General features: G+C 38.1%; 2 protein-coding genes and 1 long non-coding RNA gene across 4 annotated transcripts; 2 read left to right on the top strand and 1 right to left on the bottom strand.

Moving 5' to 3' along the window:
• Positions 1–3,185: 3,185 nt before the first annotated feature.
• On the top strand, positions 3,186–6,615 carry si:dkey-1h4.4 (leucine-rich repeat protein soc-2). Its single transcript, XM_017458385.3, has 4 exons — positions 3,186–3,447; positions 4,144–4,564; positions 4,854–4,993; positions 5,160–6,615. Exons 1-4 carry the CDS (start codon positions 3,286–3,288, stop codon positions 5,211–5,213), a joined length of 777 nt encoding a protein of 258 aa, XP_017313874.1. The 5' UTR covers positions 3,186–3,285; the 3' UTR covers positions 5,214–6,615.
• A 1,663-nt stretch (positions 6,616–8,278) lies between these two features.
• Positions 8,279–19,023, top strand: ca7 (carbonic anhydrase VII). Its single transcript, NM_001200751.1, is given in 7 exon segments — positions 8,279–8,414; positions 9,003–9,200; positions 12,597–12,715; positions 12,811–12,906; positions 13,263–13,325; positions 13,940–14,095; positions 18,647–19,023. Coding segments are annotated over 7 exon segments (792 nt in total). The 5' UTR covers positions 8,279–8,377; the 3' UTR covers positions 18,770–19,023.
• On the bottom strand, positions 9,267–24,971 carry LOC124626431 (uncharacterized). Of its 2 annotated transcripts, none has more exons than XR_006981252.2 (3): positions 24,787–24,971; positions 24,468–24,612; positions 9,267–9,429 (listed from the first exon to the last, which is right to left on the bottom strand). It is a non-coding gene; the product is annotated as an uncharacterized LOC124626431 (long non-coding RNA). The 2 variants fall into 2 exon arrangements; XR_006981251.2 differs by lacking the exon at positions 9,267–9,429 and adding an exon at positions 12,819–12,958 and having other exon boundaries at positions 24,787–24,969.
• Between the last annotated feature and the right edge of the window lie 345 nt (positions 24,972–25,316).

The raw sequence follows: 25,316 nt of genomic DNA, 5'->3' as shown, positions 1-25,316 counted from the left end.
CTTCTTCCAAACCTCTAGGTGTTGTGTCGAAAAAAAAGCACCCCTTCCGTTAAAAGCATTTGTAGATAGTCGCTTGAAAACGACGAACAAACCGATAACCGCTGACACAAATCAATAGCGCTCTCATTCCACATCACATTCTGTTTAAATTAAAGTGCAGATATAATTAGAAAGTGTGTTGGAGTACTGTTTAACAGCTGTTTAGCAGCAGGAAGAGGACTAGGCAAACTGGTAGAGTCCGTGAAATTCTTTCAAACACGGAGAGCAGAGACTGCAGTGCTGTTTAAATCCACTAGATGTCCTCAGCGTATTACAGTAAATACTACTGTTCGGATTAGTTCAGCCTCCAAAAGAAGCTTGTACAATGGCTGTAACAAAAACTTATCAGTATTAAATAACACATTTGTATTTTGTATTAATGTAAAAAAAAAAAAAACAACAACAAAAACAAAAAACTAACAAAAAACAGCTAATAATAATAATAATAATAATAATAATAATAATAATAATAATAATAATGGGCTTCGTCTGAAATCATACACTTAACTGGAACCAATGTAATTCACCTTGACTGTTCAAGTACTGGATCCTATATATACACACAGTAGTGCTTGAAAGTTTGCGAACTCTGGAATTTTCTATATTTCTGTATAAATATGACCTAAAACATCATCAGATTTTTACACAAGTCCTATAAGTAGATTAAAAAAACCCAGAGAACTCGATTAAACAAATTATATATTATACTTGGTCATTTATTTATTGAGGAAAATAATCCAATATTATTATTATTATTATTATTATTATTATTATTATTATTATTATTATCTGTGAGTGGCAAAAGTAGGTGAACCTTTGCTTTCAGTATCTGGTGTGACCCTCTTGTGTAGCAACAACTGCATCTAAATGTTTTCCTTTAGAATTCACTGGTATAATTCAGAATTCATTGTTCCATTAATGATGGCAAGTCATCCAGGCCCAGATGCAGCAAAACAGGCCCAGGATACTACCACCACCATGTTTTACAGATGGGATAAGGTTCTTATGCTTGAATGCACTGTTTTCAATTATCCCAACATAATGCTTCTCACTTAAACCAAAAATTCTATTTTGGTGTCATCCATCCACAAAACATTTTTCCAATAGCCTTCTGGTTTGTCCACGTGATCTTTAGTAAATTGCAGATAGGCAGCAATGTCCTTTTTGGAAAGCAGTGGTTTTCTCCTTGCAACCCTGCCATGCACACCTTTGTTGTTCAGTGTTCTCTTGATGGTGGACTCATGAACATTAACATTAGATGGGCACAGAGATAATTCCCCTCCTGTATGCCCAGCCATGGCCCCTCCCAATGGGGCTCCCTTCATGTGTGGTCACCACCATACAGAGTGCTAGGGCCTCCTCCACATGTTCTCTATGTTACTGCAAGTGGCATGTGTTTGAGGGGTGATGCGATGGGCGTTGCCTGATATCGTATCAGTGTTCAGTTTCTGACATTTTATACTTTTTTCAAGACCTTATTGACAGTGGTAAATCCTTTTCCACTATCAAGGTCTACCTAGCGGCTATTGCTGCATGCCATGTTCATTTTCATGGTACGACAATGGGTCAACACCCCCTCGTCCGCCAGTTCATGAAGGGCGCTCATCGCTCACTTCCAGTCATTAGAAGAGCTGTTCCTGAGTGGGACCTCTCCATGGTGCTGGAGGCTCTGTCCCAACAGCCTTTTGAGCCCCTGGGGGAGATTTCCCCTAAGCTTCTGTCCTTGAAGACAACTTTACTCCTCACTTTGTCCTAGGAGTGGGCTCATCGTAGCCTTCCTCCATTGAGATCTCTTCTCCATCTTGAAGCTTGAGCTGTCAGGATTCACTTATTGATATCACCAGCATGTCCTCCATGTTCTGTCTGTGTACCACTATCACCCTCGTGCATGGTGTTACCAGGCACGTCATTATGGGATGTGTCAAGCACCACCTATCTAGGTGACCATCCCCTGGCTTACAGGGCTTCACTGCGAGTATGTTGGGCAACCGGGGAGTCGTCCATTTCTCCCATAGGTGGATCTCAAACATGAGATGATGAAAGAGAACAATAGGTTACTATCCATAACCCTGCTTCTCTGAAACATCGAGTAGAGAGATCCACCAAGCTTGCCCTGCTTGCCGCACTGAGGAAGAGGAGCGTGCACAGGTCATTTATGCACTCTGGTAAGGGGCAGGCCCTTACCTGGCATTGGACACGTGCTCCTATCGATCATAGCCAGACTTGGTGCAATTGGATGCTTCTGCATAGGTCAGTTACGGATGTCCTTCCCATCTCTCTACTTGATGTTTCAGAGAACCAGGGTTATGGATAGTAACCTATTGTTTGCGAAATCAATCACCAGACCTTAACCCAACTGAGCATAAATTTCACCTTCTAAAGTGGACACTGAAGGGAGAAACCCCAGAAACAAACAACAACTGAAAGAAGCTGCTGTAAAATCCTGGAAAAGCAACACAACAAAAAATCCAACAGTTTGGTGATGTCAGCAAGGCTTAATGCAGTTATTGCAGGCAAGGGATAGGCAACCAAATATGAAGTGTTATTTACTTTAATTTACTTCAAGACTTATCTGTGCCTATACTTTTGCGCACCTAAACATTGGGTGGACTGATACAAAATGTGCTATGCCTTTAAACTCATCTAGATGTAAATACCAGGAAATAAAATTTGAAATCCTCAACTGTTGTCTCATATCCATATTTTGATCTCAAACCCACGTGTCTTTGGTGTAGAGCACAAACAAAAAAATAATAACGAATTGGCCTTGCCGTTCCAATAGTTTCGAAGACGACAGTATATAGGGTTTCTGTATTTAGTCTATGTGGTATGCCACTAGCCAATCAAAGCCTTGGAGCGAGATGTTACTAGCCAATCAAAGCACAGTAAGCGGATACTAGTTGTTTATTGTCTATCGAGGCGGGATTTTCCCCAATAAGGTGGGGAAAATAACGCTCATATTTCTCTCACAGTTTCCGATTTTCTAAGCATCCCTGTGTTATTTAATACCTCCGGGTACGGCCATTATATACACAAAATAAAATTTAAAAATCCCTTTTTTTTTAACTGCTACAATGTTGCCAGTGCCACAATACCTCACACGGCCATAACTCCAGCCGGCATTTGGAGTATCTGACCGGAAGTTGCCTATACTGTGTAACCACGGTGACGCCACGCGAGCACCGTCGAAATTCACATCCTGTTGTAGATCCACTCACCTCTTGGTGATTTTTTAAAAGAAGCCAAATGAATATAGATGATATATTCGATGAATGTCAAACCAAGAAGTGGGAGTCGTTAAATATCAGTCACCGCGGTTTAGTTTTATTGCCAGCGCGCATTTCAGAGCTCATAACTTTAAAGAAATTATTCCTGAACGACAACCAGCTTATTTTACCCCCCGAAGAGGTAAGAAGGCAAGTGAAGGAGCTGTGTTAGACAACTGTCACTACATTATCCTATATTTCTTTCTAAATGTATAAGAATAAAGCGTTATATATTTAAGCGTTATATTTTAACTATACGTGTATATATATATATATACCCCCCAAATGCAGTTTAACTTAAAATACTCATATACGAGTAATAGTAGTTAGATTATGTGCTACTGATTATGCGTTAAATTAGAAAACAGCCAGAAAACAGTGTGAGAGATATGTTGATATAATATTAATATCCCAGGCATGATCCCATAATGCACTTTTCTGCATATTGTGGATATTATCCTCAGGTGCAGTAACTCCATACGTGTTGTAAGAAGTAATTGATCTATTTTCGTACAAATCATGAAGTTCCCACTGCTATTCCTTGTTAAATATTATTGTGAAAAATATATTTTAAACAATAATTTTTATAATCTGACTCCAGAGTTTTGTTGATACATTGTTAAGCTTCACTACCAGTACTATCACTTTGCCCATCACTAAACGAAAGCCAACATTTGACCATAAACTGCTTAGTTCTTTGCTTGGATTAGATTTTACTTCATTTTGGCCAAAAGTCACTTCAGATAAAAGCGTTTGCCAAATAATTAAAAAAATATATATATTGTAAATGTCATTTTGATTAGCCTGTATCTTCCTGTATTACCCTAAACCTATGCAGATTCTGCACCTTGATCAGCTTGAAGAACTCATCCTGGATCAAAACCAGCTGACTGTGCTTCCTAATAACATCAGCTCCCTGAAACACCTGACATACCTGGGAGTGAACCACAACCCTCTCTCCGTCCTTCCCGAGGCTTTGGGAGAACTTCGAGAACTTAGAGAGCTCTGGGCCATAAACTGCGGACTCATTTCCGTCCCACCATCTATTGGCAAACTCGGCAAGTTGCAAAAACTTGGTCTGAGTAGCAATTCCATCACGACTTTGCCACCACAATTTGGGAGCCTCAGTAGTCTGCAGTGGTTGAACTTGGCTGATAATAAAATGGAGGATGTACCAGAGGATTTGAAAAACTTACACTCGCTAGTCTTCATTAACTTGAATAAGAACAACTTCAAAAAGATTCCAAAGGCACTCACAGGTTAGTTACATGTCAGCAATATATGCAGGAACAATTTCCAAATAATATGTTTTCTTCTGAAAAGTATCAAGAAAGAACGGGTTACACAAAGAGAGAAATTATATAAAGGAGTGAGTCTTTATGTGACACCCAAGGGAAAACGAAATCATTAGTTGCCTAACAGGTAGGCCTAAGTAATGGACAAGAGGCTTAACATTATTGCATTTCTCTTGTACATTGTTGTAGATATATCGTTGCACAGTTATTGCAGATTGCTATGTTTATTTGGTATCTTAAATCTCTTTTCCAGAAATGCCAAGTCTTCAAGTTCTTCTTATTAACTTCAACAGTATTACCTCACTGGAGGATGATTTAGTCTTAGTTTTCAGCAGACTTATAAAACTTGACCTCAGGCAAAACCCATTAATGCTCAGACCACATCACTGGAAGGTAAGAACAAAAATGTCATCTAAAGTGCATGCAGAAAACTTTGTATGTGCTATCTTATGATTTTGGGCTTGTAATTGTTTTTCTACCTATTGTAACTATTATATTAATATCTCTCTCTCTCTCTCTCTCTCTCTCTCTCTCTCTCTCTCTCTCTGTTTTATTGCAGGGTCTAGATTTTATATTGCTAGGCAGCACAGACACTGCCATGGATGATATATGATAAATACACAATAAATCTGAATTGTTCAGTGTTTGGTTTTCACAGGAGTGGTTATCGTGGTTATAACAGAAGGAACTAAAGTGAAAGATATATAATAAACACACAATAGAGTATCTTTGATTGGTCTGGCAGGCTTAAATCTTGAACGAAGAATATATTCATCTTATCAGTATGCTCACTGAGAACATTGAGAACAGGTTAAAATATTGCATTTAACAGAACTAGGTGTTGTTTTCCTAGTAAAATATAATGTGGGAAACTATAATTGAAGTTTAGAAAGTGAAGCATTACATTTTTAGATATTAAACCGTGTCAGTAGGCAGTAGATGGTGCTGTAGTGTAGGTCATGACAATATGATAGACTCAAAACATTACATCTAAATAGGATAAGCGGTATAGAAGATGGATGGATGGAACGATTACATCTAAATGTTAAAAGTGATGAGCAGATTGAAGTGCCTGTACCTGTTCTCATTAAGCAGCCTTTTCTTCAAAAAGGAAAATCACATTGAAAATACCTTCACTGTGAAGGTGCTGTCACAGGAGTAGTCGCTAGCATGCAGCACTAGAATGCATGCACAAGCTAGTGTTCTCCTTTCTCCAAACATAACGCTTCTCATTTAAAAGATTCTCAATAAAAGTTATATTTTGGTCTCATCCATCCACAAAACATTTTTCCAAAAGCCATCTGGCTTGTCCACGTGATCTTTAGAAATGCAGACGGGCAGGCCTTGGGTTAGTCTTGCCTAGTCTTGCTCTTGTTGTGATCCTTGTTGATCGACCACTCCTGAAGAGGGTAACAATGGTCTTAACTTTCCTCCATTTGTACACAGTCTGTCTGACTGTGGATTGGTGGAGTCCTAACTCTTTAGAGATGATTTTCTAACCTTTTCTAGCCTGATGAGCATTAACAACTATTTTTCTGAGGTCCTCAGAAATTACCATTGTTTGTTCCAGGATACTGTTCCACAAACATGTGTCAGATCAGACTTTGACAGATCCTTGTTCTTTAAATAAAAGAGTGCTCACTCACACCTGATTGTCATCCCACTGATTTAAAACACCTGACTCTAATTTCACCTTCAAATTAACTGCTAATCTTAGAGGTTCACATACTTTTGCCACTCACAGATATGTAATATTGGATTATTTCCCTCTATAAATAAATGACCAAGTATAATATTTTTGTCTCATTTGTTTAATTGGGTTCTCTTTGTCCACTTTTAGGACTTGTATGAAAATCTGATTATGTTTTATGTCATATTTATGCAGGTATATAGAAAAAGGGTTCACAAACTTTCAAACACAACTGTACATGTCTATCTGTACAAATACATGCATGACAAATAGATTTAATTCTGCCATTATATTGAAGGATTTCTGACACGTATTATATTTAATTGAATTTAAACCTTTAACTGAAAGCTTCTTGTTATTATGGAAAAATTCTATCACGCATTGTCCCATACATGGTGCATATCACAACAGGTATATAGGTTTCTCTTTCACATACAATATTTACACAGTGAAATGCTACAATACTATAGCTCCCAGCTCACTTTAACTAGAGTTACAAACATTTATAATTCATGACTTCCCCACTATTTCTCTGAAATTCTGTGTCTTAAATCAGACAACAAACAACACAGGCTTCACTGAAAACACCATCTGTACCACTTTATGTCCATAAATAAAAGTGTTCTCTAGTACAAGCTGGTTTTACAGTGTATTTACTGGTCAGATTTATTGTCAGTTTTGGGAAATAGGATTCAGCTGTAGTAAAAAAAAAAAAAAAAAAAAAAAGAGAGCGAGAGAAACAGAACCATAAATCTGCAAGGTTATAGCCAAACATCACAGTGTGATTTACATCCTGAGAAACTTACCTGCTAGTATTTCATGAGAAACAGCAGTTTAAACAAGGATTTTGTTTGACATTATGTTGGTATAGCTTAGTGTTCTTATAATTCTAATATTCTTCTGTGGCCTGTAAACTGAAACTTTGCACAGTACAGTGGAATATAATTTATGCTGAAAATACCAACAAACTCACACAGACTAACAAAAATAAAAAAACTTTCCTTTGTTCTAGCTGCGTAATGATGACAGATTGTTAGATTCACCAGTTTTGTTTATCCATTGGCCATAAGGAACAACACAGAACCCATAGATTTACATAATCTCTAGTATGACCTTCAGACATGTTCCTTATTTTAATCCATATATTTTCCTTATCGCTTATACTGCACGGGATTGTGAGGGAGCCTGGAGCCTATCCCAGGGAGCTCGGGGCACAGGGCGGAGGGACACCCTGGATGGGGTGCAAACCAATCGCAGGGCACAGTCGCACACCCATTCACACCCTGCGGACAATTTTGAAATACCAATCAGGCTACAATGCATGTCTTTGGATTGGGGGAGGAAACTGGTGTACCCAGAGGAAACCCCTGATGCACGGGGAGAGCATGCAAGCTCTGCGCACTTGGGGCAGAGGCGGCATTCAAGCCCCCGACCCCGGAGGTGTAAGACAACCGTGCTAACCACTGAGCCACCGTTCCCACCCCCTTTATTAGAATGATTAGCCTTATTGATTATATTGTAGTCGCCACTGATGAACGCTTAGATGGCAGAATACATGCCTTAGTATTAATCATTTGCTTGTGTTGTATTTTTTTCTTTTTCTCAAATTTGTGTTATTACTTTTGCCAAAATAGCGTCCATTTTATTCTTCCGAATTGAGCGCGCGCCATTTACTCTGTAGCCCTTTGTAGTCGTAAATAAACGTCCGCGATACATTACGTTTCCGTAATTGTGATACTTTCCTCATTTAAACCCGGTCACCTCGTTTATCAGTCGGGTTTGTAGGGGTGTGGCAAGGAATGAGCGAACTTTTAGGGTTGCCAAATAATTGCATGAAGCTTGTCAAATAAACATCTTGAATACAGTTTGAGTTCTTATGCAGCGTATAAGTAGAGGTGTGTCTGGAGGGATTAAATGAACCCCACCTGGCAACCTGGATAACTTCTGCCTCTAGTCATAGAATGAAATCGCTCTACCTGGTTGCATTTACGCAAAAGCACCAAAGGAGCAGCACGCTTTCCCATTTGGAAGCTTTCTCCTCTTTTTTCCCCTCCCGCATTTCAATCACCGCTAAAGGGAAATTCACAATGACTGGCCATAAATGGGGTTATGGTGAAGAGGATGGTAAGCTGACTTTTATCAGGCTTTGCTACCAGGTCTCAATAGTTGTATTCAGAGTCATACAGGTTTTCCGCTTATTTACGCTGTAATTAACTGCAGAGTGTTTGAGTCAGGGTAAAGCGTAACGTTATTTGTAGCATTTACTTGAGCCGACCACTATTTTCACAAACAGCCTGGTGTATTAGTTCACACAGCAGTGTTCTGGTCTGGTGGAGACTTTTTAATGCAAAGAGGCCATTAGGTTAAAGAGAGCTTAAGCAACGTGTCTGCACAGGGATAACTGCATTATTCCTGTTTAACACAGCTCAGAGAAGGTGGCTTAAAGCAGCAAACCTAAACGAATAAACACTTCTGTTTTCTTATACCAGATACTAAGGATATTAGGGTATTATACCAGATACTATGGATATTAGGGTATTACACTAGATAATAGCGTATCTTATACCAGGTACTAGAGATACTAGGGTAGTATACCAGATACTAGGGTATTATACTAGATACTAGGGATACCAGGGTACCAGATACTAGGGTATTTGACATGGCTAAGCACATTCATTTATCATTGCCTGTTGCTTTCTAAAATTTTGGCAGGTCCATCTGCATGGCACAAATCGTACCCCATCGCTCAAGGTGCCCGCCAGTCCCCAATTAACATCGTACCTGAGGAGGCAGTTTATGACAGCCGCCTGCCAGCCATCTCACTCAGCTATGACAACTGCACTTCTCTTACTATATCCAACAACGGGCACTCTGTGGTGGTGGAGTTTGAGGATATGGATGATAGATCAGGTTGGTGTGAATCATCTGGTTTTTGTTTGAAACATGGTCTGTTAAGTAATATTTTGCTTTCTTTACCGACATAAACATTTTCTGTAGCATTTACTTACCTTTAATGGAAAGGTTATGTTTGGAAATCTTCATATTATTTTCATCACCATTAGGCTATATACTCTCAAGCCTTGATGTGCAACATTCAGAAATTATTATACCCACTAGAAGGCTGAGGTTAGACTTCCAGCTCAATGGAGAAACCCAGAGAAGAATTCAGCATAGTGAAAACAAAAAAGGAACAAAAAAAGATAAATTAATGAACAGCACGAGGCAAATCATTTTTAGTCCTGAGCTAAGATAAGATGGTTTTAGGTAGTGTACTCTGGGCAAACACTGTACAGTAGTCCACTAGATGAATTATCATTCATAAGATGAATGATAATGAGTATTGTCTAATTTAGGACTTGGAGCTTCAACTTATTAAACATACTCAGTAAGTAATAAAGCTTTACTTACATAGCACCCTTTAAAACAATGTTTACAAAGTGCTTTTGTAAACACAGACTGGGAACACTGGTTATGCTGACTGACAAAAAAGCATGTAGCCATCTCGCATGAGGTTCCAGTGAGTCAGCTTGTCTTTTAATGGGATATCAGTATCACATTGGCTGACACAGAGCTCTGATCTCAGTATCATCAATATTGAATTACCCGTTTAGGATTTACAGCCATTTTTTTTAAGTGGAGTCCCTCCACTTTCACAGGCTCAAAAGTAATTGGTCAAACTCACTTAATTATAAATGTAAGGATTATCTCTAATTCTTGGATGCAAATCCTTTGTGGTCAATGATTGCTTGAATTCTGGAACCCATGAACATCAAATGCTAAGTTTTTTCCCTTGAGATGCTCTGCCAGGCCTTTACTGCAGCTGTCTTCAGTTGTTGCTTATAAAGAGGCAAAATTACAAAAATCGTGTCACTGTCCAAGTACTTATGCACCCGACTTTACATTTAAAGTGCCTGATCCAGAAACACAATTATGCCATTACCTCAGCATGATTTTGGCTGACACGTGTAATTTCTCCTCTGACCCTGTCTGACCGCTCTTCTATGTAATTATTGCACCGAGTTTTTTGTTTGTGTCAGTATGTCAAGCAAAGTTATAATTCTTCCCATGAAACAAATGTGCTTGTGAATTGAGAATGAAATGAAAAGCCATGGTGAATGAAGTGACATATCTTTCATTTATTTTAAATTATTGCATGCTAAAATCTGATTCAGAAAAAAAGGTGGAAAATGTATAATACAGTTCAAATATAATTAGGTATGTCAGGTAAGGGTGTTCATTCTTGTTCACTTAAGTTAATTTTTTAGATGGTAATCTGGCAAGAATATTTGTCCCAGGAATGCAAATCTGTTTTTTAAATTTTAGGTTTAGAGACAGACACACAGTCTACTTAAGTGGTTCTCAACCAGGGGGGCAAAGCCCCCTGGGGTGGCTCATTTAGGTCCTCTGTGTATTTTATTGCTTTTCAAATAGAATGTGCATAAATGAAAAACCCCACGTTCCCTCTCCCTCTATATTTTGTTTTTGCAGGGGAGAGGTGGAGTTTAGACTGCCTTTTATCTAGCTGTCCATGCAGACCAGTGTTGCCAACTTAGCGTCTTTTCAGACCCCTTTAGCGACGTTTTTTTTGCAGGGGAAAAAAAAAAAGTGCTTTTGATCATTCTTGTTCCATACCTGTTCGTTATATAGCTTTATAAAAGTTTTTTTTTTTTTTAATCACAAGATAAGAAAAGTAAAACAAAAAGTAAAACAAAAAGCAAAATAAATCTATCTATCAAAAATAAATTCTCAAACGTAAGATGGATGAGCACAAGGTCTCTAACATCCACCAGCTCTGTGATGTCGTCATGGAGGAGTGGAAGAGGACTCCAGTGGCAACATGTGAAGCTCTGGTGAACTCCAAGCCCAAGAGGGTTATGGAAGTGCTAGAAAATAATGGTGGCCACACAAAATATTGACACTTTGGCCCCAATTTGGACATTTTCAGTTAGGGGTGCACTTTTTTGTTGCCAGCGGCTTAGACATTAATGGCTGTGTGTTGAATTATTTTGAGGGGGCAGCAAATTTACACTGTTACACAAGCTGTACACTCACTACTTTACATTGTAGCAAAGTGTCATTTCTTCAGTGTTGTCACATGAAAAGATATCATCAAATATTTACAAAAATGTGAGGAGTGTACTCACTTTTGTGAGATACTGTGTGTGTGTGTGTGTGTGTGTGTATACATATATTTATTTATATTTTGTGGCAATCGGGGGTTTTCTGTATAATTTATTGGGGTTTTTTTTTGTACCTTGACAGAAAGGCAGATTGTCATATTCCATTACTAGGCATGTTTAACAGTGATATACTGTTAGTTCATCCCTCACACTGTCCTCATATTGTATAACTAAATTTGATACATGTAGAAATGAAAAGAAAAAAGGATATTTTAGCCATTCATTCGTTAGACCTAGATTAAGACATGGCATAACCAGCACATTATTAAAAGAACAGTTAAACAGCTAAAATATATATATATATATATATATATATATATATATATATATATATATATATATATATATATATATATATATATATAAAATAATTTATTTATTTACACAATTTTCCCTTTAAGTCAAATATAGATAATCAAGCAAGTGCTTGGTATGTCAGCATGTTTTTCTTTAGTTTTGCATTGGCGCTTTTATGCTACCTCAATTAGGATGACTCACCCAAAATATTTTCTATAAATTAAAGCCCAAATCTTCATGCACTTAGTTCAAATGAAATTTAGTTATTTAATCTCATTTTAAAAACAAACAGTTATGTAAAATGTACAAATTTAGACTTCATTTAGATATTATAATTTGTATAACTTCCAGTTTTATGGTACAATTCCACAAAACTGCCAAAAATTCTTATTCTTCACAGAATATCAAATTATGCTTAGAAAAAAAAAAGTTATTCTGCTTGTCCAAAGCAGCTGCTTGAGGACAGAGTTATACTCGTCCTAAACCACATCAGTAAGTCTGCCTGAACTGGATGTGGTTTGAGGCGTGTTTCGACATCTATTTATGAAAGGTATATCCTAGATGAGTGATATCCATTACAGCCTAAAAGCTCTAGTATAAAACTAAAGAACACTAAAGAACAAACTAAAGAACAAACACAGAACATCTTGGTTAATTGACATCATTTAGAGTAATGGTGAAAATAGTGTAAATGTGAATTTTCACTTTGCCTTTTCAGACATGGCATATTGAAAAATCCTGCAAATATAACATGCAGTAGCCCGTACAACATTAGACACAGAGCTCTTGGAATCTGATCACTAGCTGAATCACTCTTCTCCCATGACAGTGATCCAAGGAGGCCCACTTGAAAATGCATACCGACTCAAACAGTTCCACTTCCACTGGGGAGGAAAAAACTGTGATGGCTCTGAACACACTGTCCGTGGGAAGACCTACGTGTCTGAGGTGTGAACACCAAAAATGGGATTTAAAAAAATCACCCGATCCACTCTCTTTCTCCGTCTCTTTTATATCTTACTGCCATCTTTTCCTTTCTACAGTTACATCTGGTGCATTGGAATGCTGTGCGCTACCGTACATTTGGTGAAGCTGCTGCAGCTCCTGATGGCTTGGCTGTACTGGGCATCTTTCTGGAGGTTAGAGCTTCTCAGTTGCTGGTTATGATTTACAGGAACTTTTAAATTCACACTAAAATGAATAAAACCATTATATATTAAATATTATGAATCAATTTAAGGGAATTAATTTAAAATACACTTATTGGTCAAAGTGAGAATATTGTCATTTTTTAAAGAAAAAAAACAGTTGGAAAATTATGTTGGTGGCAGTAGATGGTATTCAAAACACATTTTATGTGAATTTAAAAATAACAATCTAACTTAATTAGTAAGCAAAGCATGTATACAGTATTTCAATGGGGACCTTATGAAATTTCCAGGTTTTTAATGCAACTTAACCCTTTTACTTGTATTTTGGTGTTCATTATTTACAGAAAGGCGATGAACACGCAGATCTACACACTATAACTGATGCCTTGTACATGGTCAAATTCAAGGTATGTCTTTTATTTATATATATATATATATATATATATATATATATATATATATATATATATATATATATATATATATATATATATATATATATATATGAGTACTGTGCAAAAGTCTTGGGCACATGCAAATAAATGCTATGAAGGTAAGACGCCTTCAAAAATAATGAGATTAAATGTTTCTATATAAAAAAAATACTATAAAGTAACAGTACTGCAGTAAACGGTAATGAACTAAACAAAGTCAGTATTTTGTTTTACTTTGTGTAGATTTATAAGGAAATTGTCTGGTAAGTTTTACTGAAAATCTGGAAGAAGATATTGACGTCATACTTGCTTCTTTTTTTTGCAAACAAAACCCTGTTTGTCTGTAAAGTGTTCTGTTACATAATATGTTGCTTTCTTTACTGACATACAAATGTATTGGGAAAAATAAAGTCATAAAATAAACATCTGAAACACCATTTTTGTATAAAAACTATATACAATATCTTCACTGAGAAAGTTAAAAAAAAAATCTTTTGCAAAAAAAAGTTTGCTGCATTTTCATATCTTCATCACCTTTATGGCTGTATACACTCAAGCCTTGACCTGTGTTATTCTTTGATTTCAAGGGAAGCATCGCAAATTTCAAAGGTTTCAACCCAAAGTGCCTTCTACCTCCTAGTCTAAGGTTTTGGACCTACCCTGGCTCTTTGACCACTCCTCCACTGTATGAAAGTGTCATATGGATTGTTCTGGCTGAACCTATTAGAGTCTCGGATAAGCAGGTGGGTTAACTAAGCTTTTAAGCACCTGCAGGTTTGTGTTTACGCATTTACATCTTGCCACAGCACTTCCTCATGGTGGACAGATTTCCCTCTGGTCCTTGACCATCATATGGGTTTTAATCATTTGGATACTTAATATAGAGGTTAACCAGTGGAAACGAATGGTGATAACACGGCTCAATTGAAGTGATCATTTGGTGAAAAATGAAAAAAAAACAAACAAAAAAACAAATCAACAACCCTTTCCCCAAGTTAAGATAGACACTTCTTGTTAGATTCATGTGCGAGTTGTGGCCCAATGTTTGATTTGCATTAGGCTTGCAGCCATAGATGTTCCCGGTGTTGGGGCCGCACACCGATTACATCACTTGCCCACCGCAGCACAACCCCCACTGTCGTTTTTGCCTTTTTATAGTAATAAAAATAATTTAGTTCAGTTCGAGAACAGACGCTATAATTAAAAACTGAACGCGTCTGTTCAATTTCAGCATGAGCCGAAAATCCAAAATCGAGTCAGAGTCTCAGCACAGATCAGCAGGAGTCAGATTTCATTTAGCAAGATTTAGAGTGAGGCAAGCTGACTGACAACTCGATGGTGGAAGGTTTCGTTAAAAAAGTTATATGTTTAATATTTGCTTGTACATTGTAATTTGTAGTTGTCGTGATTTTCATTAAGAATAATAATGAACCCACCATTCAAGCAACTGCTGCCATTAATTCAAAAGCGGAAGGTGCACGGGCATTCCTAAGCAGTGTGTTAACAACAGTAGCTTTGAAGCTTTAATGTTTTATTTTTTATGAACAATAATTGAATCCTACTTTTAGTAATTGAATACAACAGTGCCAATTTTATCCTCTGTACAGATACACACTGTCCTTACTTTATCATGTATTTAGTTCTCGTGTGCTTGGGATTGGTGCACACATTTCTGTCAGCCTGCACATTTTGGAAGTTGGACATTTGTCTAGCTAGTATTTAACCACTATTGAATTTGCAGTTTAATTTCCGGGAATTGATCTTGAAATTGAGGTACTTGGTAACTTTCCAATAAAAATGAACTGAAATTCATTTTTCAAATCATTATTTATTGGAACAGCATGGCAATGACCGATTGGGTGACTCATTGCTATAATTTTCAGTTATGTTCGTTTTAAAAACTGGATGTTAAATTTGGAGTCAGACAAAATATTTACGTACAAGAAATGCATAATATTGCCATGCAGTGAACTGATGTCCCGTTCAGGGTGTAGGCTCCAGATCTACTGCGACCCTGATTTGAATAAAACTGTTACTGACGACGGTATAGATGATTGAATGAATGTCTAATGTGGTAACGTGATCCGGCTTGTTACTGTTTACAGTTGTCGTTGTAAAGAAAAGGTCACTCAGTAATTGCAGACTACTCAATGACGTGACCTCAGTCTTTTCCGACAGTTGATTCATGAACAACTTTCTGTCACGGCCTGTGAAGCTCTAAGCACTAAACGAACAGCTACTGTAGCACTAAATAAAAGGTAGGCAGAAAGTTCTCCTGTCCTTGTTGGGTCATTCCAACAACTTGGCCAGCGGATTCTTTCCAGGAATGCAAGCCAGTTCTTTGAACTCTTCTTAGTGAGACAGCTTTTATATCCTTGTCTGAAGTTGTCCCAGTGAATATTTTTATTTTTTTTTGGACTCAGAAGTGAACTCTCCAAGTATACACCAGTTTTACTGATTACATTGTGGCTAATTTACATCCAATTTTATCAGTGTGATGACACTTTTTTGTAATCTCCTCTCCAGCCTATTGTTGTTTATGTACACAGATAGGTGTCAATGCAGAGCTCAGTAAAGAGTACAGATGCAATTATGAAATGCTTTGAAGTCTCAGGAATGCAGGTCAAAGGCTTTAGCTTTTATTCTCAGAAACTGTAATTCCTAGTGTGAGCCACAGCAGTGGCGTCCTGCGTGTGTGCACAGCAGTAAAGCTCACCGTGCAGGTCTCCTCACAAATGCTGCCATTTATTCTTAACATCTTTTTATTTACATATATGCAATTCACAAACTAACTAACAGAACAGTGAGCTACTAAAATGTTTATTTTTCTTTTGCTTTTCTTTACTGTAGACGTTTGTTAGTTTGCCTTGTGTGTAATTTGTTTCTCTTATAGAGAGCCTACTGTGATAGTGTCTTGCTAACATGCAACTGATTATACACAAACCGTACAATTTACAACTGCACATGAATGACAAAAAACCCCATAATTCACATTTGAATTTTGAATTTTACCAGGGTGTCAGTTGCAGTATAATAAACAGGGCCTCACAATGATGAAAATGATAATGATGGTTGTTTTGCTCAATAATGAAATCAGCCAGTCTAGCAACATAATAGTTCTATTGCACTTTATCACAGCGCACAATAGAAATACACTTTTCCCTCATATTATATTTTGTAAGGATCTTCTTCTTCTTCTTCTAAGCTTCATAATTGATGATTAAAAAATGCATATTTTAAATATTCATAAAATGCAGCTGTAAATATTTACATCACGATTAAAATCTTCAAAACTAAAACTTTTGCTCTCTTCAAAACTGAATTTAAGCAAAACTAGTGTATATATCAACTGCAATATAAAACAATATTGCAGTTGTTGATTACTAGATAAGGAAGCCAAAAACATATCTGTCAAAATCTGAATAAGTGTTCAGCTGTAATCTTCAGGTAATCTATAGTGATGTTAATTTAAAAATGTAATAATAAAGGGATTCATTTTTCCATATACCACCATACAGACCCCCTGAGTCCATGCTTTGAAGAACCACTGGGCTAGATTAACCTGCCCCTGTTGACCATGCGTGCATGCACGTGCGCATGTGTGTGTATTTGTAACACAAGCCCATCCTATAAGCCCTACATGCCAAGGCTATTTCCCAAGTCTTTGAAACTCTATGGATTGCAATAGCTGATGTGCATTAACTGTGCTGGCTTATGAAAATCTCTGGAGATACTCAGTGGTGAGAAATTTGTATGAAATATTAAATAGAGTATATTGTGAGTTTTTTTTTTTTCTTCTTTCTTTCCTTCTTCTTCCCCCACCACCTATAGCCAAGTTACATATCAACACACAAAGCTCTCGCATGTCTTTTCATGTCTGCACACTGAATTCATAATAGATATGATCCGAACACTTCATTGTGTACACCCATCAAAATACAGTCAAAAATTTTCCTATAACAGACTGTAGCAGGTGGGAGTGTGGCTTAGGGTGGGATTGCACTGTTTGGGAAGTGTTTGGAGTAAAGACTAATGTGGCACACAATGAACCCTGTTTTCCCTCGTACCCCCATCTGCTACGCAGATGAGAATGGGTTTCAGAACCCCTTCAGGAAGCCAACAACTCTTAACTATTCATAGAACCCACGATGAATCCTTGTGCACCTAATGTAACCTAGCTTTTGAGAACCTAGCTTTTCTTCTGTCCTTCCAGAACTTTCTAGAAAGGTTTTTATCATTTGAATCTTTATCATCTTAAGTCTTTGCAATACTTGATCAACTTTATTAAGCCCAAGGTGTCACATCAGCCTGATTTAGAATTTTGCTGCATTGGCGTTTGATGCAAATTTCTGTTCAAAAATGAAAAGAAGAAGAAGAAAAAAAAACTAAGTACACAAGTGTACTGTATATTGATAGTTGTAACAGGACTTCAGGTGTCTCTCGGGTTTAATGCAGTGAGGGTAATTACATTTGCATTAACTACTGGTTTTCCAATAAGAAGTTAGTGTTCCAAGTTAGAAGCTAAGTGGACAGTTCCTGTGTAGTCTGTGTAGGAACTGCCACATTACAAATTGGTGTTTGATTAGCAGTAGCAATACTAATTATGACACAGGAATTCTATATAAGACTTTAAATTGTTAAAATACACCTGTCTACGTGCACTGAAGCTTTATGTATAGTTAATTTTTTTTAACTAGTTATTAGATTATATTGTTTTGTATTGTATAATATTATTGTAAACACTTGGGGACCAAAATATTTTTTAGAAATACAGTCCTCTCTCAAAGTATTGGAACTGAAAGGCCAATCCTTTTTGGTTTTGCTTGACGCTGAAGACATTTGGGTTTGATATGAAAATAAAAGATTAATGAGATAATAGATCAGAATTTCAGCTTTCAATTCCTGATATTCATATAAGTGGGAGGCAGACCTCCCAATTTTAGGTGAGATAAAATATTGGAACAGGTAGTCTTAAAGTACAAGTGGTGCTTGACAATTTGTGAACCCTTTAGAATTTTCTATATATCTGCATATTGGACCTTGCCGTTCCAATAGTTTCAGAGGGGACTGTAGCATTGTTTTTACATTGCTGAATAGTTTACATTTCAACCAGTTAGCAAACCAATATCAGAGGAAACTGTAAAGATTGCCAAGAATAATACTTAAAAATTATGTTTTAATTTTTTGCTGTCAAGAGCAAGTGTATTCCAATGCACATAAAACTGGGTTCATTATTCCTAAAATGAATTGGATTGTTGCATTTCTAATATTCTCCTTCTTCCCAATGGCTGTAGATGGGAAAGTTCAGGATGTTGCTCTTTAATGCTGAAGAGGAGGAACAGACGAAACGCATGGAGAACAACTTCCGCCCTCCACAGCCCCTGAAGGGCAGGACAGTCCGTGCCTCCTTTAAGTAGCTGACCATTCACCATACTAACACTGAAATGTTTTAGCATCATCTTTCTGCCACTTGGAAGTCTAGACACTGTTTTTCTTTAACTAAAGTCAGGTACATTCTGAGACTCAGTAATAAGATGAACCCGTCCCCAATAAGCACTATGAAAAGCATTACTTGTTGTGTAGGTGTATATGTCGCATTGTAGCCTGCCAAGAAACATAAATCATGTCTTGAAATTGAGGTGATTAGATCTGAGCTGAAGATGAAAAAATACAACCATGTGTTATGTTTCTTTTTTCCACTGTGGTTTTACTTTTCTATCAAACAGATGAATCATAAAACAGTAGAGGCATGGAGTGCTTCCTAAAGCACACCAAGTGCCTGAGCTGTTTTACAGATCTTCTATAATCCATCATGATCCACTCTCAGGTGTGTGCAGTGACTCAGAGATCACATGACCTGGGACAAGCCTTCTGTTTTTACACATCATTTGGATAGTAACCAGCATCTGGCAAACCACATTTAAACTCTTCACCGCTTATTTTCCGCGCAAAATTTTGGAACTTATTACGAAATACTCCAGAGATTTCGGGTGATGTAATCTAACAGAACATTCCAATGCTTGTTACAGTAAAGCTAGTGATGTTTTCACTGTACAGCGCTCGCTTTCTTCTTGCGAGTCTCGCTGCTGATGGTTCGTAATGTCCCATATTGACATGGTTTTAACCCCACTGATTAGCAATTCATAGCTAGTAAAATTAGTAGAGTATTTCTCATCCAAATATTAGCTTTCTTTTAAAAGTGGCATTATTAAAATTGTTGATTCCATCGGGTGTGTGAGGTCTTACTTCTCCAGAGCATTAAAGCTTGACAGAATTAGCAAGGCACTGTTTATAGCATGACATTGGTCCACTGACACTGACATATTTTTTTAAAAAATCAGCCTTTCCCCCTTGACATAATAACAATTTAAAGTCTGTTTTGCAGGAGTGCTGGTATTACTCATGCTGCTAATGTATTTATGTGTGGGGTTCTTTGAAATGCAGACAAGCTAATTAATATGGTTTAAAATCTACAGAAACCTGGAATGCCTTCAAAAGCGTTGATTGAATTTGCGTCAGTGATGAACGCTGCTGCAGTTATTTAACCCGTTCTTGACAATGATCTCTGGGGCTACTTCAACATGGTTACAGTTTATCAGTGCTATTATAGCTGGTTGTATGGTGTGTAGTTGATGATTAAAAAGTCACTCAATTTTCTGAATAGAGAAAGGCTTCATTTTACCAAAGGATATGTGGGCATTATAATAAGAGAGTTATGGCAGCTTTGTGTTCTTTATTTAGTTTTCTTAAGTTTTCTTAATTTAGACAAACTTGCGGTCTTTAATTTGGAAAGAATACGCTTACTTGCACCAGGCTTACAGGTTTATATATAGTTTGTCATGTATTTGTGTAATCATAATATGGTTTACAAACGGCTATCTAATAATTAAAATGCCTCTTAGGATTAGTGGAATAATTTGTGCTTGAAATGATCTATTTGTTGTCATTATTTTTTAAAATTCAAAATATAAGAATATCATGGTTATGTGAATTACAATAAAATTAACAAATTACATTTTCACTGCCCCCCCCCCCCCCCCCCCCCCCCCCCCCTTCTTTTCTATTTTACTCCTAAACCATCAGTTGATTAGGAGAGATGCTTCTCTGACTTTAGTTACTTATTCATGTTATGGTTATCTAAGACGAGTGTTGAAGTTTCACTGAGGATCTCCTTGGGTCCAGTTACCCAAAACCCTCGAACCTCGATTACATTTTCACAGTAAGAGACTGTTAAAGTAATTGTTTTCAGGTTTTGTAGTATGATACTTTTGGGAATCTCATGTGATAATGTGCATGCAGGTCTGTAATGTTGCAGTGCTCCATACCGCCACTTTGTGGCAAGGGAAGAATTAATAATAAGCGTGCATAATTTTTTCTCAGTGAAGAGACATACTGTATGTACGTTTGCAAATGTTTATACACACTTGGAATTTTATGATTCAAGGAATGTGTAAATAAAGAGAAATAGTCTGTATTTTGTTTGTTGCAATGTGACACGTTCACTAGTTACAAGAGGAATTTCCAGTCCAATGGGTGTCAAATCATTTTAGTTGTTGTTGTTGTTGTTGTTATTATTAGTATATTACTGGTCATTTATTTTAAATATTTGTATTACTGTCTCTATCGATCTATCTTTCTTTCTTTAGATAGATATAGACTGATTGTTTCAATTCCATTTAATTTGTATAGCTCTTTTAACAATGGGCATTGTCTTAAATATGAGCTAAAATATCACCAGATTTTCACATAAGTACTAAAATTTTTATTTATTGAGGAAAATGATTGAATATGACATATCTGTGAGTTGCAAAAGTATGTGAACCTGTGCATTCAGTATCTGGTGTGACCCCCTTGTGCAACCCCCTTGTGCAACAATAACTGCAACTAAACGTTTCCGGTAACTGCTGCTCAGTCCTGTACATCAGCTTGGAGGAATTTTAGCCAGTTCCTCAGTACAGAACAGCTTCAACTCTGGGATGTTGGTGGGTTTCTTCACATGAACTGCTTGTTTCAGGTCCTTCCACAACATTTCTATTGGATTACAGTAAGTACTTTGATTTGGCCATTCCAAAAACATTCCTGACATTTTCCTTTAGAATTCGCTGAAATAATTCTGAATTAATTGTTCCATCAGTGATGGCCCAGATTCTATGAGAACCATGATTCTACCACCACCACCATATTTCACAGATAAGGTTCTTAATCTTATTACGGTTCTTAGCTTCTATATTTTCCTTTCTCTAAACATAACGCTTCTCCATCCATCTTCAACCGCTTATCCGTTAATGGGGTCGCGGGGGCAGCAGCTCCAGCAGGGGACCCCAAACTTGCCTTTCCCGAGCCACATTAACCAGCTCTGACTGGGGGATCCCGAGGCGCTCCCAGGCCAGTGTGGAGATATAATTTCGCCACCTAGTCTTGGATCTTCCCCGAGATCTCCTCCCAGCTGGACGTGCCTGGAACACCTACCTAGGGAGGCGCCCAGGGGGCATCCTTACCAGGTGCCCGAACCACCCCAACTGGCTCCTTTCAACGAAAGGAGCAGCGGCTCTACTCAGAGTTCCTCTCAGATAGCCGAGCTTCTCACTCTATCTCTAAGGGAGAAGCCAGCCACACTCCTGAGAAAACCCATTTCGGCTGCTTGTACCTGCGATCTAGTTCTTTCGGTCGCTACCCAACCTTCATGACCATAGGTGTGGGTAGGAACGAAAATTGCCCGGTAGATCGAGAACTTTGCCTTCCAGCTCAGCTCTCTTTTCGTCACAACCGTGCGGTAAAGCGATTGCAATACCGCTCCCGCAGCTCCGATTCTCCGGCCAATCTCCCGCTCCAATGTCCCCTCACTCGTGAACGAGACCCCGAGGTACTTGAACTCCTTCACTTGGGTTAAGTACTCATTCCCTATCCGGAGTAGGCACTCCATCGGTTTCCTGCTGAGAACCATGGCCTCAGATTTAGATGTGCTAATCCCCATCCCAGCCGCTTCACACTCAGCTGCGAACCGATCCAGTGAGTGCTGAAAGTCACAGACTGATGATGCCATCAAGACCACATCATCTGCAAAAAGCAGCGATGAGATCATCAGGCCACCAAACCGCAACCCCTCCCCACCACGACTACGCCTCGATATCCTGTCCATGAATATCACAAACAGGATTGGTGACAAAGCGCAGCCCTGGCAGAGACCAACCCCCACCTGGAACAAGTCCGACTTTTTGCCGAGAATCCGGACAGAGGTACATAAGAATAGTCCTAAGAAGGGAACCCCTCACCCCATACTCCCTCAGTACCTCCCACAGTAAACCCCTGGGGACCCGGTCATACGCCTTCCCCAGATCCACAACACACATGTAGACCGGATAGGAATACTCCCAGGCCCCCACCAAGATCCTTGCGAGAGTAAAGAGCTGGTCCATTGTTCCACGACCAAGACGGAATCCGCATTGCTCCTCTTCAATCCGAGGTTCGACTATTGGCCGAACCCTCTGTTCCAGCACCTTGAAGTAGACTTTACCAGGGAGGCTGAGAAGTGTCATACCCCTATAATTGGCACACACTCTCTGGTCCCCCTTTTTGAACAAGGGAACCACCACCCCGGTCTGCCACTCCTTGGGCACTGTCCCCGACTATCCACGCGAAGTTAAAGAGGCATGTCCTCCAAGACATCCCCTCCATAACCAGAGCAAATTTCTTCCATATGGACACAGTCTGTCTGACTTTGGATTGGTGGAGTCCAAACTCTTTAGAGATAGGCTGCATATGAATATCCCTACTACGCAGTAGGCAAAAAGCAGTATGCCAAAGGAGTAGTATGTCCAAATCTCAGTATTCATAAAAAGGTAGGCGAGAAATATTTGGATGATGTACTGCTTCCGCCATGATTCAGCAGTATGGAGTGACTGGACACAGGGTATACTGGGCTGTCCCATTATCCAACGTGCCTGAATACAAACCGGATGTGGAAGAACCGTCAGAATCATGCTTAACACTTGTACTAATCAGTACGTACTGATCGGTATCAACGGCCGAGCATTAGGTACTCAAACAAATGCAGTAGGTATCGTCATAGTATGCGATTTCGGATTCAGCCATGGTTTTGTTACCTTTTCCAGCCTGATGAGCATCGATAACTCTTTTTCTGATCTCCTTTGTTTGTGCCATGATGCACTTCCACAAATGTGTTGTGAGGATCAAACACTGTCAGATCCCTGTTCTTTAAATAAAACAGGAAGCTCACTCACTCCTGATTGTCATCCCATTGACTGAAAACACCTGATTCTAATTTCACCTTCAAATTAACTGCTAATCCTAGAGTTTCACATACTTTTGCCATTCACAGATATGTAATATTGGATTATTTCCCTCAATAAATAAATGACCAAGTATAATATTTTGTCTTATTTATTTAATTGGGTTCTCTTTGTCTACTTTTCAGACTTGTGTGAAAATATGATGTTTTAGGTCATATTTATACAGAAATATAGAAAATTCTAAAGGGTTTGCAAACTTTCAAGCACCAGATAGATAGATAGATAGATAGATATAAGCACACAGATAAATCAATAGAGTCAGTTTGAATGTTCTGGACAGGGACATCAAGCCTTGCTTAGTAGGCACTACCAGGCATCGATTGTTAACTGATCGTAGGTTGCACAAGGGAACATAATCCTCAAGGTGAGTGTTGAGGTAGGGGGGTGCTGTTCAATAATTTCAAAATAATAGTGAAGACATAAAACTTCACTAATCTAGACTTATGTAGTCAACATAAAGTAATAGAATAAGGCATTGCCACAAATGAGCTCTACAGCAATCCAGATGTAGTTTTATATTTAAATGCCTAATGAGCAAGCCAGAGGTGACAGTGGCCAGCAAAGCAGCCTGACATGAGATCAAGGGGAAAAAAATAAGAGAGAAACTACACTTAAAGGGGAACCCAGCCTCTTCTGGGTCACACCAGATAGTAATTTTTATCCCTTATATTCAAATAATAGTCCTGTTGTATTTCTTACATTCAAGGCTGCATTACAATTTTACAGACGGAAAAAAAACCCCAAAACACAAGTCACTGACTTACATTAATGCATCTGGCAGACATTTTTATCAAAAGCAACTTACAAGCAAGGAAGAATCCAATCCAAGCAGAGAGATCACAGCTGAGGGTTAAAAGGCTTGCTGACAGCTGTGGAATTTGGATTTGACCTCTCTACATTCTGGTTAATTACACTGTCCCAGGAGGCTGTGAAGCAAGAGTGAAGAGAAGCTGAGAGAAAAGTTATATTTGATTAAAGTATGTCTTGAAGTAGGACTGAAGAACAGCAATGATGGACTGCAATGATAAGAGTACTGAGCAAAAAGGAGCACTATGTTTTCTTGATAATTCATTAATATTGTCAATTAGGAGTTCATCTTATATCCTAAATGAAAAAGAACATACAAGTAGGAGCAGTTTTCAAACTGATGGTCAGGAAGCTGGCTGTCCACAGTGTTGGCAACCTGAGTGAAACTTTAACCTTGTCAGACTGTGATTCATATCTCGACGTTGAGAACAGACTGCAGCCGCAGGCGGTGTACTTTAGTATGTTCATGCTGTGAGTGGAATATTCTCAGACTGCAATTTGTTCCATTAGGTAATCAGGCCAAGGATCATTTCACAGGGAGAGACAGACTAATTAGGAGTAGAAGTGCAGCACCCCCCGCCCCCCAAAAAACCCCCAAACAAAACAAACAAACAAAATACAAAAAAACAAAAACACCCCCAGTGTTATTACTTACACAAGAACACACCATCTAATGCATGTAATCAATCAATACATTTATTCTGAATAAACTAATTTGAATATTGGCTATTTTACATGTGGCTCCCAAAAAGCAATGAACAAAACAAACAATTAGCTCAAAGAATTAAACAACTTTTTAAATGATCATTTATTCACTGGAATTGTTCTAATGCCTTACGTTCTTATT

The sequence above is a fragment of the Ictalurus punctatus genome, chromosome 27 (genome assembly GCF_001660625.3).
Source record: "Ictalurus punctatus breed USDA103 chromosome 27, Coco_2.0, whole genome shotgun sequence".
In the NCBI taxonomy this organism is placed as follows: Eukaryota; Metazoa; Chordata; class Actinopteri; order Siluriformes; family Ictaluridae; genus Ictalurus; species Ictalurus punctatus.
The sequence above is the reverse complement of the archived record's forward strand: the minus strand, read 5'-3'. Positions and strand labels throughout refer to the sequence as shown.

What these genes read in the sequence shown, in the direction of transcription:
- si:dkey-1h4.4 (XM_017458385.3), top strand. Translation starts at nt 3,286, where the DNA reads ATGAATATAGATGATATATTCGATGAATGTCAAACCAAGAAGTGGGAG. An exon ending in TTATTTTACCCCCCGAAGAG is followed by an intron (nt 3,448 to 4,143) that starts GTAAGAAGGCAA and finishes AAACCTATGCAG; the next exon opens with ATTCTGCACCTTGATCAGCT. An exon ending in GATTCCAAAGGCACTCACAG is followed by an intron (nt 4,565 to 4,853) that starts GTTAGTTACATG and finishes TCTCTTTTCCAG; the next exon opens with AAATGCCAAGTCTTCAAGTT.